The sequence below is a fragment of the Chelonia mydas genome, chromosome 17, assembly GCF_015237465.2.
Source record: "Chelonia mydas isolate rCheMyd1 chromosome 17, rCheMyd1.pri.v2, whole genome shotgun sequence".
NCBI classification, from domain to species: Eukaryota; Metazoa; Chordata; order Testudines; family Cheloniidae; genus Chelonia; species Chelonia mydas.
In genome coordinates this window covers 22,549,526-22,562,720 of record NC_051257.2, presented here as the reverse complement: position 1 = coordinate 22,562,720, position 13,195 = coordinate 22,549,526, and the positions used below count along the sequence as shown (strand labels likewise).

The 13,195-nt window shown below is 42.4% G+C and overlaps 1 protein-coding gene across 1 annotated transcript in view; it reads right to left on the bottom strand.

Moving 5' to 3' along the window:
• The window catches only part of LOC102941880 (myeloperoxidase), an 85,013-nt gene extending 72,286 nt beyond the window's left edge, over nt 1–12,727 (bottom strand). The window contains exons 1-2 of the mRNA XM_037880828.2: nt 12,377–12,727; nt 8,717–8,782 (exon numbers count right to left, since the gene is read on the bottom strand). Coding sequence (XP_037736756.2) covers nt 8,717–8,782; nt 12,377–12,383 — 73 coding nt within the window. The 5' untranslated portion in view covers nt 12,384–12,727. The remainder of the gene's footprint in view (nt 1–8,716; nt 8,783–12,376) is intronic.
• Nucleotides 12,728–13,195: the final 468 nt, after the last annotated feature.

The following is a 13,195-nucleotide window of genomic DNA, read 5'->3' as shown; positions in this document are numbered from 1 at the left end:
GTTGGCAATGGGTTTTGTTTCCATCCCACCATCAACCTCAGCCTGGACCAGTCCACACAAGAGATCCACTTCCTGGACACTACAGTGCTCATAAGCAATGGTCACATAAACACCACCCTATACCAGAAACCTACTGACCACTATGCCTACCTACATACCTCCAGCTTTCATCCAGACCACACCACGCAATCCACTGTGTACAACCAAGCTCTACGATACAACCGCATTTGCTCCAACCCCTCAGACAAACACCTACAAGATCTCTATCAAGCATTCTTACAACTACAATACCCACCTGCTGAAATGAAGAAACAGATCAACAGAGCCAGAAGAGTACCCAGAAGTCACCTACTACAGGACAGGCCAACAAAGAAAATAACAGAACGCCACTAGCCATCACCTTCAGCACCCAACTAAAACCTCTCCAACGCATCATCAAGGATCTATAACCTATCCTGAAGGATGACCCATCACTCTCACAGATCTTGGGAGACAGGCCAGTCCTTGGTTACAGATGGCCCCCCAACCTGAAGCAAATACTCACCAGCATCCACACAACAAAACCACTAACCCAGGAACCTAACCTTGCAACAAAGCCCATGGTCAACTATGTCCGCGTATCTATTCAGGGGAGACCTTCATAGGGCCTAATCACATCAGCCACGCTATCAGAGGCTCATTCACCTGCACATCTACCAATGTGATATATGCCATCATGTGCCAGCAATGCCCCTCTGCCATGTACATTGGCCAAACTGGACAGTCTCTACGTAAAAAGAATAAATGGACACAAATCAGACGTCAAGAATTATAACATTCAAAAACCAGTCAGAGAACACTTCAATCTCTTTGGTCACTCGATTACAGACCTAAAAGTGGCAATTCTTCAAAAGCAGACTCCAACGAGAGACAGCTGAATTGGAATTAATTTGCAAACTGGATACAATTAACTTAGTTTTACTTTGTGTAATGACCCACCCACTCCCAGTCTTTATTCAAGCCTATTTCCCCATGTTTATTTCCACCCCGACTGTTCCTCACACGTTCTTGTCAACTGCTGGAAATGGTCCACCTTGATTATCACTACAAAAGGTCCCCGTCTTTCTCCCCCCCCCCCCCCACCCCCAGCTCTTCTGCTGGTAATAGCTCCCCTTACCTGATCACTCTTGTTACAGTGTGTATGGTATACCCATTGTTTCATGTTCTCTGTGTATATAAATGTCCCCACTGTATTTTCCACTGCATGCATCCGATGAAGTGAGCTGTAGCTCACAAAAGCTTATGCTCAAATAAATTTGTTAGTCTCTAAGGTGCCACAAGTCCTCCTTTTCTTTTTGCAGTTCCTTGGGGTTACCTTCCCTGCTAAAAACTGAAGAGAGGAACTTAATTACTGTAGCAGAAGTGATTTCCGATGTAAATGTTACCTCAGGCCACTTACTGAAATAGTCTATTAAAGTGATGGCATAACGGCAGTCACTTGGAGCAGTATCAAAAGGTCCTACAATGTCAATCGCCACTTTTTCCCCATGCAGATTCAGGAAGAGGAACAGGCTGTCTTATCATGCATTTGGCAAGTGACACAGGATTTTATGAGCCCTTCAGTTTGAGAGTCTATCCCTGGCCACCAATACAGATCCCGTAGTCATTGTTTGGTTCTGACAATTCCTTGAGTTTCGTGCCAGGTGTATGAGTTTTGACTGTAATTCTTCAGGCACAAGTAGCCGGTGTGTACCTCATAGCACACAGCCATCAAGCAAAGAAAGTTCATCCCGAACTCTAAAATAAGGCAACAAAACTGGGTCAAGGTTTTTAGGGTGACTGTGCCACCTCTTTTTGAGAAATCCCCATAGTTTTTGTGGAATTGGACATGCTGAACAAGCAGCTTGAAATTGTTCTTTTGTAACTGCAGTTAGAATGCTTGTAATAAGCGCAACTACTACATCCTCATCCTCCAGTGGACCATCTGGTGAAGGCAAAGGCAGGCGAGAGACAATCAGCGACCACATTTTGGTTTCCAGGTTTATATTCCAGTTCATAAATGAAAGAGTAGTCTTGCACACCATCTAGCAATACGATATCCCGCTCTTCCCAGTCCTTTCGTGGTGAGCAACGTCGTCAAAGGGCTGTGGTCTGTGCGCAACTTGAATGTGTGGTGCCACAGGTAAGTTCTCCATTTTTCAGTAGCCCAGACACAAGCAAGGGCTTCTTTTTTGACTGTAGAATATTTCCTCTCAGCATTACTTAGTGTCCTTGAAGCAAATGCAACAGTCCCCTCTGTGTTAGGACAGCCACAAGTCCATAATCAGAAGCATCAGTAGTTACAACTGTGGGCAATGCAGGACTGAATAGTGCAACTACTGGACTATGTACAATCAAGTCTTTCACCATTTCAAAACTAGCTTCTGCATCTGTTGTCCACACTAAAGTTGAACTTCTCCATAGTAATTCTTATAACGGTTCAATGACAGAAGCATAATTGGGAATGAATTTTGCATACCAGCAGGTAAGACCCAAGAAGGAACGTAAGGTTTGCAAATCTGTTGGAGGAGCATTTGAAATTGCCAGGATATGATCTGGATCAGGTTTTAGTCCAGCCTGTGAAATTGTATGCCCCAGAAAGGAGAGTTCAGTTTGTCTAAATTTGCATTTGGACCTATTGAGCTTGATGTCTGCTTTGCTGATGCTGTTTAGTACAGTCTGCGGGTTATTGTCATGCTCCTCAGAAATATTTCCAAACATAATAATATCATCCAGATAGCACTGAACTCCATGTTTATTCTTCAGAATCAATGACATCATTTTTTGAAAGGCACTTGGGGCAGATGCGAGACCGTATAGAACACGTTTAAAACGAAATAGTCCCTCGTGTAATAAATGCTGTGAGGCCTCTGCTATCTTCATGCAACATAACCTGGTGGTATGCGCTCTGCAAATCAAGAGTAGAAAACATCTTTGCTCCACGGAGTTCTGCAAATACTTCTTCTATGTGACGAAGAGTGTGGCTGTCAATCACAATAGCTTTATTTGGCTCCCTTAAGTCCACAAAAAGGCGAATGCCTCCACACTTCTTCTGCATCACTACTATAAGTGAAACCCATTCCAAAGGAGTCAATCTCTTCAATAATGTCCCTCTGAACAAGTTTGCTAAATTCCTCTGAAACAGCTTCCCTGACTGAAAATGGTAAGCACCATAACTTCTGTCCGTACAGGCATCACATTGTTCCGCATTTTAACTTTATGCAGAAATCCATAAGCTCAGCCAAGTTTCTCCTCAACCTGGCATTGAATCTCAGCTGAAACTGGTGTGTGTACCACAAAGGTGCTTTGCTGAGAGAGATCAATTAGTCCATTAACTACCGTGAGATTTAAAAAAAAGAAAAGGAGTACTTGTGGCACCTTAGAGACTAACAAATTTATTTCAGCATAAGCTTTGGTGACCTACAGCTCATATCATCTGATGCATGCCAATAAATCTCTGCCAAGGATAGGAGTGCCTTTGTGGACAATGTAGAACTCTGCAGTTACACAGCAATCACCAAAAGCAACTATTGCTGGCAGGCAGCCATGTACTGGAATATGGTTTTTCAAAGAGCACACCAAGTGAAGTTTGGGTTCAGTAAGAGGCACATCTTTAAAGTAATGCAAATAGATGGAATCAGGTAGTGTAGATACTGCTGAGCCAGTGTCCAACATTCTCTGAATAGAGTGTGATTTGCCTGGGGGTATGGCGGAAAAGTTTACAGTGCACTTTATTTGTTCTGAAATATGTGCAGTAGTGATTTTGTCCACACTCAGCACAGTAACATCTGGTATTGTAACTGGATGCACCTGTTGATTGGGCATTTTCCTAAAGTATGTTGCAGCAGCCAGTTCAATCTTTTTGCAATGATTGCACTGAGCTACTTTTGCCAGATATCCTGTGTAGCTTGCAAGGTGTTGTGGGGATCCACAGCGAAAGCATGCTTTTACTGTATTTTGAATTTGCTGATTCGGTGGTTTTTCCATTAGTTTTCCTCTTGTAATCATTTGTCTGCAGCGATAGTGAACTTTTCTGCAAAGGAGTCACAGCTTGGACTGTGTCTCCTGTATCCATGCTCATTATTTTGGATTTAGCTGTAGATGATTCAATCTGAGTAGCAATGGTTATTGCTTTTTCTAGTGTAAATTGTGGTTCTAGAAGTAAGCATTCTCTAACATGAAGCATGGTTGTTTTCTCAATGAGCTGGTCTCTAATCATCTCATCTGCCATATTCCCAAAGTCACAAGTTACAATCAGACTCCTCAGGGAAGCAATATACTGCATTATAGTCTCCCCTGTTTTCTGCTCACGCTGGCAAAATCTGTAGCGATTAGCTACTACATTCACTTTTTGCACAGAAAATTCTTTAATGCAGTGAGTGCAGTCTCATATTTATCATCTGCAAGGGGGAAAGTGTAAAAATATAAGCTGACCTTCTGCTCCAAGGCAGTGGATTAGCAGAGCATGCTTTCTTACTTCATAAATATCTGTAGCAGTGATTGCAAGCAGATAAGTCTCAAACATATGGATCCAGGCAGTAAAAGCAACTGGAGGCTCACCTGGGCTTTGCAGAAAGCGTGCGGGTGGGTTCAGAGGCAGAAGATCCATCCTCACTGCCAAAATGTTGTAACAACCAGGCAAGGTACTAACAAACTTCAACAGAACTTTATTTTTAAAGTGGAAACCTCTTTACCAAGCTGCTGCTGCACACTTCCCTCCTCAACTTCCTCCCCACTCCTTCCTGTTTCCCGTCCTTTCAGACTCCCAACAGCCAGTGCTCCCAGTTCTAATAATTACAAGCAGCATCTAAACACCACACCATCACTGACAATTTTTAAAGCAAGAGCTGATGATTCTCTAAAAATATGCCCTAGGAATTATTTTGGGGAAGTTCTGTGGCCTGTGGAACATGGGAGGTCATACTAGATGATCACACTGGTTGCTTCTGGCCTTGGAATCTATGAATATACAAGGCTGATTAAAGAAATAATTTAGTTTTTCAACAATGTCCTTCTCAATTTTAACTGCTCTATTTAACCCCCTGGTAAGTCCGCGGACCCACTGATTCTTTAGTGGACTTCCTGCTTCTTCTAGAGAATTTCTTGTTTGTGTTTATACCTTCATCTATTTACTTTACAAAATCCATCCTAGCCCTCCTCATTTCCCTCTTACATATTGATTGCTGTAGAGTATGTTCTTGTTAGTTGGCTTGGCTGGGGCTGGATTTCCAAATCCCAAAGACTTTCTCTCTGGCTCAGATAACCTCTTGAAGACTTGAACTTTGCCATTTACTTTTCTCTTCCTGGTTCCCTTTTTGCTCAGCAGATTGCATAAGACAACTACTGTTTTCTTAGGTAGCTAAATCTAAGGGTGTTACTTTCTTTGCTCTTGGCATTAGGGCTTTTCCAAAGAGCTTCCTTATTGTATTGAAATCCCCTTTTCTACATTTAGTGTCACTGATAGTTTTTTGTACCTTATTTACCTTTGACTATTAAACCATTAAATTATGTTGTGGTCATTATTAGTTGCCGGCTTATTGGAAGAAGACATACATTGGGGGCCTTTTGATTCATTATATTTTATATGCTGAAATAATTTGAATCAAAACTGTATGCAGAGTCTGTACATCCCCCAGAAGTCTACTGAGCAATATTTGGTCACTCAGTCATTTCTATAGAGCTTTTAATCCTAGCAGGAGTCCATGAATTTTTTTCAGTGCATAAACAGTTATGAACATAAGAATGGCAATGCTGGGTCAGACCAAAGGTCCATCTAACCCAGTATTCAGTCTTCTGACACTGGCCAATACAAGGTGCCCCAGAGGGAATGAACAGGACAGGTAATCATCAAGTGATTCATTCCTTATCGCCCATTCCCAGCCTCTGGCAAACAGACTACGGACGCCATCCTTGCCCATCCTAGCTAAAAGCCATTGATGGACCTGTTTAACCCTGTTATGGTCTTGGCCTTCACAACATCCTCTGGCAAGAAGTTCCACAGGTTGACTGTGCTTTGTGTTGGGAAAAAAATACTTCCTTCTGTTTGTTTTAAACCTGATGCCTATTTATTTCATTTGGTGACCCCTAGTTCTTGTGTTATCAGAAGGAGTAAATAACACTTCCTTATTTACTTTCTCCACACCAGTCATGATTTTATAGACCTCAATCATATCCCCCCTTAGTCGTCTCTTTTGCAAGCTGAAAAGTCCCAGTCTTATTAATCTCTCCTCATACAGCAGCCATTCCATACCCCAAATCATTTTGTTGCCCTTTTCTGAACCTTTTCTGATTCCAATATAGCGTTTTTGAGATGGGATGACTACCTCTTCCTGCAGTATTCAAGATGTGGACATACCATGGATTTATGGATTGGAAGAGGCAATATGATATTTTCTGTCTTTTTATCTATCCCTTTCTTAATGATTCCCAACATTCTGTTTGCTTTTTTGACTGCCACTGCACATTGAGTGGATGTTTTTAGAGAACTATCCACACTGACTCCAAGATCTCTCTTGAGTCATAACAGCTAATTTAGACCCCATTATTTTATATGTATAGTTGGGATTGTTTTCCAGTATGCATTACTTTGCATTCATCAACATTGAATTTCATCTGCCATTTTGTTGCCCAGTCACCCAGTCTTGAGAAATCTTTTTGTAGCTCTTTGCAGTCTGCCTGGGACTTAACTATCTTGAGTAGTTTGGTATCATCCGCAAATTTTGCCACCTTACTGTTTACCCCTTTTTCCAGATCATTTATGAATATGTTGAATAGGACTGGTCCCAGTACCGACCCCTGAGGAGCACCACTATTTACCTCTGTCCATTCTGAGAACTGACCATTTATTCATACCCTTTGTTTGTTTGCTATCTTTTAACCCGTTACCAATCCATGAGAGGACCTTTCCTCTTTTCCCGTGACAGCTTACTTTGCTTACGAGCCTTTGGTGAGGGATCTTGTCAAAAGCTTTCTGAAAATCTAAATACATTATATCCACGGGATCCCCCTTGTCCACATGCTTGTTGATCCCCTCAGAGAATCCCAGTATATTGGTGAGGCGTGGTTTCCATTTATGAAAACCATGTTGACTTTTCCCCAACAAATTATGTTTATGTGTCTGACAATTTTGTTCTTTACTATAGTTTCAACCAGTTTGCCTGGTACCGAAATCAGGTTTATTGGCCTGTAATTTCCGGGGTCACCTATGGAGCCCTTTATAAAAATTGGCATCACATTAGCTATCCTCCAATTATTTGGTACAGAAGCTGATTTAAATGATAGGTTACATAACACAGTTACTAGTCCTGCAATTTCACATTTGAGTTCCTTCAGAACTCTTGGGTGAATACCATCTGGTCCTGGTGACTTATTACTGTTTAGTTTATCAATTTGTACCAAAACCACCTAATGACACCTCAATCTGGGACAGTTCCTCAGATTTGTCACCTAAAAGGAATGGCTCAGGTTTGGGAATCTCCCACACATCCTCAACTGTGAAGACCAATGCAAAGAATTCATTGAGTTTCTCCACATCTTTTGTCATCCTTTAGTGCTCCTTTTGTACCTCGATCATCCAGTGGCCCCACGGGTGGTTTAGCAGACTTCCTGCTTCTGATGTACTTTTAAAAAAAAATTGCTATTACTTTTTGAGTCTTTGGCTAGGTGTTCTTCAAATTCTTTTTTGGACTTCCTAATTATATGTTTACACTTCACTTGCCAGACCTTATGCTCCTTTCTATTTTCGTCACTAGGATTTAACTTCCATTTTTTAAAGGATGTCTTTTTGCCTCTCACTGCTTCAACTTTGTTGATTAGCCACAGTGGTTCTTTTTTGGTTCTCTTACTATGTGCACATAAATCTTTACAGCTGAGGTCTAATTATAGAGGACATTGGTGGTGACCCTTATTATTGAAGTTGCCCAGGACTTCCCATTTATAACACCCTGTTTTCTGTTGTTATCACTTGGCCAATCTTTAATCTTTCAGGGGCTGGAACTTTCCAGGAGTCCTTTCTGCCTCAGGCAGAATATTTTTGGCAAGTTGAAGCAAAACAGTTTAGCTGTTTCTATGACAAAACCAGTGTTTTTTCCAGCCATTTCCTTGAAGAGCTCTAGTGCCTCCATGAGCTGAGAACTGAATTTTTGCAAGAGAATAAGTCTGGAATCAGAGATTTTATTTATTGTCAAAAATGAGCTGCCTTGTTTTTGCCAAAACTTTCCCAAACAAATGCCAAAAGAAAAACCTGAGGGAGGGGTGTGGGTGCAAAAGCAACCCATTTAGGAAGCGGGGCCTCTCTTGATTATACTGCCAATCCATTTTGCTTTACTAAAAAGGACACTAGTGAGTCAGCACGGTCCTGGACTCGGAAACTAGCAGACTTTGCATTAGAAGACCTGGGTTCTGTTCTTGGCTCTCCTGTATGTGACTCTTTCTGCCCTGGAGGGAGGCATCTACCCTCTCTGTGTGCCTCAGTTTCCCCATCTCTAGAAAGGGGATAACAATCAGGTCCTCTGAAGTCCTTGGATATTCATGGTGAATGCATACTTCCCAGGCATAGGTTTTGTTTTGGGTGGGAGAGGGAACACTGCAAACCCCTATAGTCTGGGTGGGGGCCCACAATGAGTTTCCCTTTGGATCCCACCACAAAGCATTACACCCCTAATGCAGAACACCAGCAGCAGAAGAAAGGGGACAGTACCATTTATGGAAGATCCAGATGCCTGGCTCAGGCTCAGGGTCACCAAGAATCCGAAGAGGGTGATCCCTGGAGAGAAACACAAATACACCTGGGTTACTAGCAATAATTACAGGAGGTAAAGGGCCCACGGATGTCATCCACACACTGAAAGAGATCAACTTCCACAGCTCTGTTTACTGAATATTTGTATCAGTGTTCTGAAAAGAAACATGGATTTGCTGCTGATAAAGTTTGCAGGTGAGACTAAGATTGGTGGGGTAAAGGATTTTCCCCCAGATGAGATTGGCAATAACTTTTGGTTTTGTTTTTTTCCCCTTCTTCTCCAGGATGGAGACTTGCTAAGATCATCTGGGCATATTTCACTAAACCAGTTCCCTGCCACTGCAGGAGCCTCACGCACTGGTGCACCTTGTCCCTCCTGTCCTCTGCCTGGGGCTCACAATAGTTTAGCCTCCTGAGGGTTGCAATACTTTAGTCCAAGCCAATTTCCTGGCCTCAATACAGGGGTAATTGGGTGGGGATTACTGGCCTGTGAGGTTCAGGAGGTCAGACTTGATTGAGTGGTCCCTTCTATGACTCAGAGAAAAGCTTGAAAATGGGGAGTTCACCATAAATGTTCAGAAAACAAATAAAACCTACAATTTTTTTTAACAAAAACCCTCACTATTTTTATCCTGATCTCAAGGGGGGGTTTTGGAGCCTGACTCATGATTTTTGACTGCTTGAGGTTGTCAAGCTTCTGACATGGGAGGAGGATTTCTGACTTGGGAGCTTGGAGGTCAAATGGAAGGCAAGAGTTTCATAGATATTAAGGTCAGAAGGGACCATTATGATCATCTAATCTGACCTCCTGCACAGCACAGGCCACAGAATCTCACCCACTCCTGCAATAAACCTCTTGCTTATGTCTGAGCTATAGAAGTCCTCAAATCATGGTTTAAAGACTTCAAGGTGCAGAGAATCCTCCAGCAAGTGGCCCGTGCCCCATGCTACACAGGAAGGCAAAAAACCCAGGGCCTCTGCCAATGGGGCGTGGAGGAAAATTCCTTCCCGACCCCAAATATGGCGATCAGCTGAACCCTGAGCATGTGGGCAAGATTCACCAACCAGATACCCAGGAAAGAATTCTCTGTAGTAACTCAGATACCACCCCCTCTAACATCCCATCACAGGCCATTGGGCCTATTTACCATGAATAATGAAAGATCAATTAATTGCCAAAATCATGTTATCCCATCAGACCATCTCCTCCATAAACTTATCAAGTTTAATCTTGAAGCTAGATAGGTCTTTTGCCCCCACTGCTTCCCTTGGAAGGCTATTCCAGAACTTCACTCCTCTGATGGTTAGAAACCTTCATCTAATTTCAAGTCTAAACTTCCCGATGGCCAGTCTATATCCATTTGTTCTTGTGTCCTCATTGGTACTGAGCTTAAATAAATCCTCTCCCTCTCCGGTATTTATCCCTCTGATATATTTATAGAGAGCAATCATACCTCCCCTCAACCTTGTTTTGGTTAGGCTAAACAAGCCAAGCTCCTTGAGTCTCCTTTCATAAGACAGGTTTTCCATTCCTCGGATCATCCCAGTAGCCTTTCTCTGTACCTGTTCCAGTTTGAATTCATCCTTCTTAAACATGGGAGACCAGAACTGCACACAGTATTCCAGATGAGGTCTCACCAGTGCCTTGTACAACGGTACTAACACCCCAGAGTTTAGTGCTCTGGGGATGGGACGTTTGGTAGAAAGGGAGTTTTTAGAGCTGGGGGCCAGGTGGGAGGAGTTCTGAGCAGGGGACTGGTTCTGAGCCTGAGGTGCTTATGGGGAGTGTGTGTCTGGGGGTCAAGGGGGAAGGGGGTTTGTCAGCCTGGAGTCAGGTCAGGACAGGAGGGAGGGTTCTGGACTTGGGGAGGTTAGGTAGGAGAAGTTCTCAATTGGGGAGTTGAGCTTGGAGGGGATTTTCAGCAGAAGGCACTGGGTTGGAAAGGGTCAAGGAGAGTTGGCTAAGGATGCTGAGCTGGGTGGAGGACAAGTTGGCATGAGTGGAGGTAAATTGGGGGAGGACATACATGAAGGTGTTTAAGAGACCGTAAAGATTATAGGAAGGGACAAGCCTGACTGGAAGGGGGAAGACAAGGATGAAATAAATAATAGGAGAGATGATAAAAATATTTACAATTCCAGACACAAGCTACATTAAAAGATCACTGTTCAGTGAAGTCAACTGTTCAAAAGTTAGGAAATACCAGAGTTAATCCGTACATCCTTGCGTCCTCTTCTGCATATGCATTGAGATAAAGTTATTGTCTACAGGACCCCTGCCTTATTCCTTGCACAGGACAGACCATGTTCACTGAAAGAACACTTACTCAATATTTTCTCTTACTCTCGCTGTCCAGTGTGTGGCCCCAGGCCTTATTTACTGCACACTATTCAAAACCTGATCTGAAAACACAATTATTAATTTCCTCCTGAGATGTTGTATGCTGCTTATTGCTATAGTTTCTCAGCACTTCACAATTAACTGATCTACTTTCACAACACCCTGGGATCTGAGGGCGTTATTATCCCCGTTTTACAGATGGAGAAGTCAAGCACGGAGAAGTTAAATCAAAAGAATCCACTAATTTTAGGTGCCCAATTTTGTGATACGTAGGACCCGTTTTTTCAGAGAACATAGCATTAAAGCATGGAGGTGCTAGAACTTCTCAATTAAACTATTGTAAGAAATTTTTTTAATGGGGCTAAACTTATTTTTCCCTAATCTCATTCTGAGAAATGGCTAAACCATTTTTCTGAAACTGACAAATACTCATCAAGGAAAATTTCAGCCAAAAAGTTAAAGTTTGGCAAGGTTGTAAGTCACTAAAACTGGGTCTTAAAATGGGACTTTTGGGGCAAACTTAAATGTTGTTGGCACTACTAGTTCCATATATAATAAAGAGCTGCCTAGAGAAGGGAGATCAGGAGCTTCTATTCTGCCTTTCTCACACTACAAGAAAAAAGGGGCCATTCGAGGAAATTTCAGTGGAAAATTCCAAACTGTCATAAAAAGAAATGCTTTTTCACATAGCGTGTAATTAGACTGGGGAACTCACTGCTACAGAATGTCACTGAGGGCAATAATTTAGTGAGATTGAAAAAAGGACTGAAGATTTGTGTGGATAAAAGAACATCCACTGTTAGAGCAGTTAGTGCTAACATATATTTTAGAAGAGTTATTGAACGTCCTGTTTCAAGGTTTAAGTCAATCTCTAAGTAAGAGAAATGATGAGGATCCATAATGCTGGGGGTTGGGAGAGGCAGGTTAGCCCCCATTTCTATAATGGAAAGTTTCTTGCACTTTTCTCTCAACAACTGTGTTTTCTATTCCTGACAGTCCTTTACTGTAAAGTATCCCAATGTTTCCTCCTGAAAGGGATGGGGTTGGAACAGGGGAAGGGGTGGGAGAAGGAACTCCTTTTCTTCCCATTTCTTTATGAATTTCCCTCACCCAAAGGGAACGAAGGAGGGCCAGGGCTCCTACAGCCCCACTCCTGCCCATTTCTGACTCTTCCTTACCACACATGGCTTTTCATGCCCTCCCTGAGAAACACACTGCCTATCTTATTACAAATGTCAAAGCCATAAAAAAGAGAGTAAAAAGTAACAGCAGCTCACCTGCCATCTCTGCTCAGCTGGTGAGGGTCGCTCAGTGACTTGGTCTTTTATAGCAGCTGCACTGATCTCAGGGCTGGCACTCACAGAGTTTGCTTTGGGTTTTGTCAAGAGGAAACACCTCTAGGGACAGGCTGGGCCAAGAGGAAATATTTACTGCTTCTTCCCTAGATGAAGTTGAGAAATGCACACTTCTTTCTTTCCGGGCAACAGATTTCTTTTGTGATTCATCCATAGAACAGGGGAAGAGGGCTACATTTTACTGTGCAGTTCCTTATCTTCTAGGGAACTGAATGGTGAAAGAGTCTAATTGTCAGTTAATGCATTTTTCACTCTCTCAATCGACACACTTAGAATATGTGTGGAAAAACTAGAAATATGTAAGACACATCTAAAAGAAAAACTGACATTCTCTCAGCCATAATTTCACCTTGGCTTTAGCTGGGCATAATCAGGTGCTTAAATGGATACCCGCATTTGATACCCCTGCAAATAACTACAGTGGGGAATAAGTGCAGGGAAATTCCAGAAGACTGGAAGAGTGCTCGTGTTGTGCCGATATTTAAAACAAGGCAAGTTGGATGACCTGGGTAACTACAGGCCAGTTAGCCTAACGTCAATCCCAGGTAAAATAATGAAAAAGCTGAGATGGGATTCAACTGATAAAAAATTAGATGATTAATAGATTCTAAGGCCAGAAGGGACCATTTAGGCAGTTCTCCTATATCACACAGGCCAGAAAACAACCCCAAAATAATTCCCAGAGCAGACCTTTTAGAAAAACATTAAATCTTGATTTTAAAACTGCCAGTGATGAAGAAT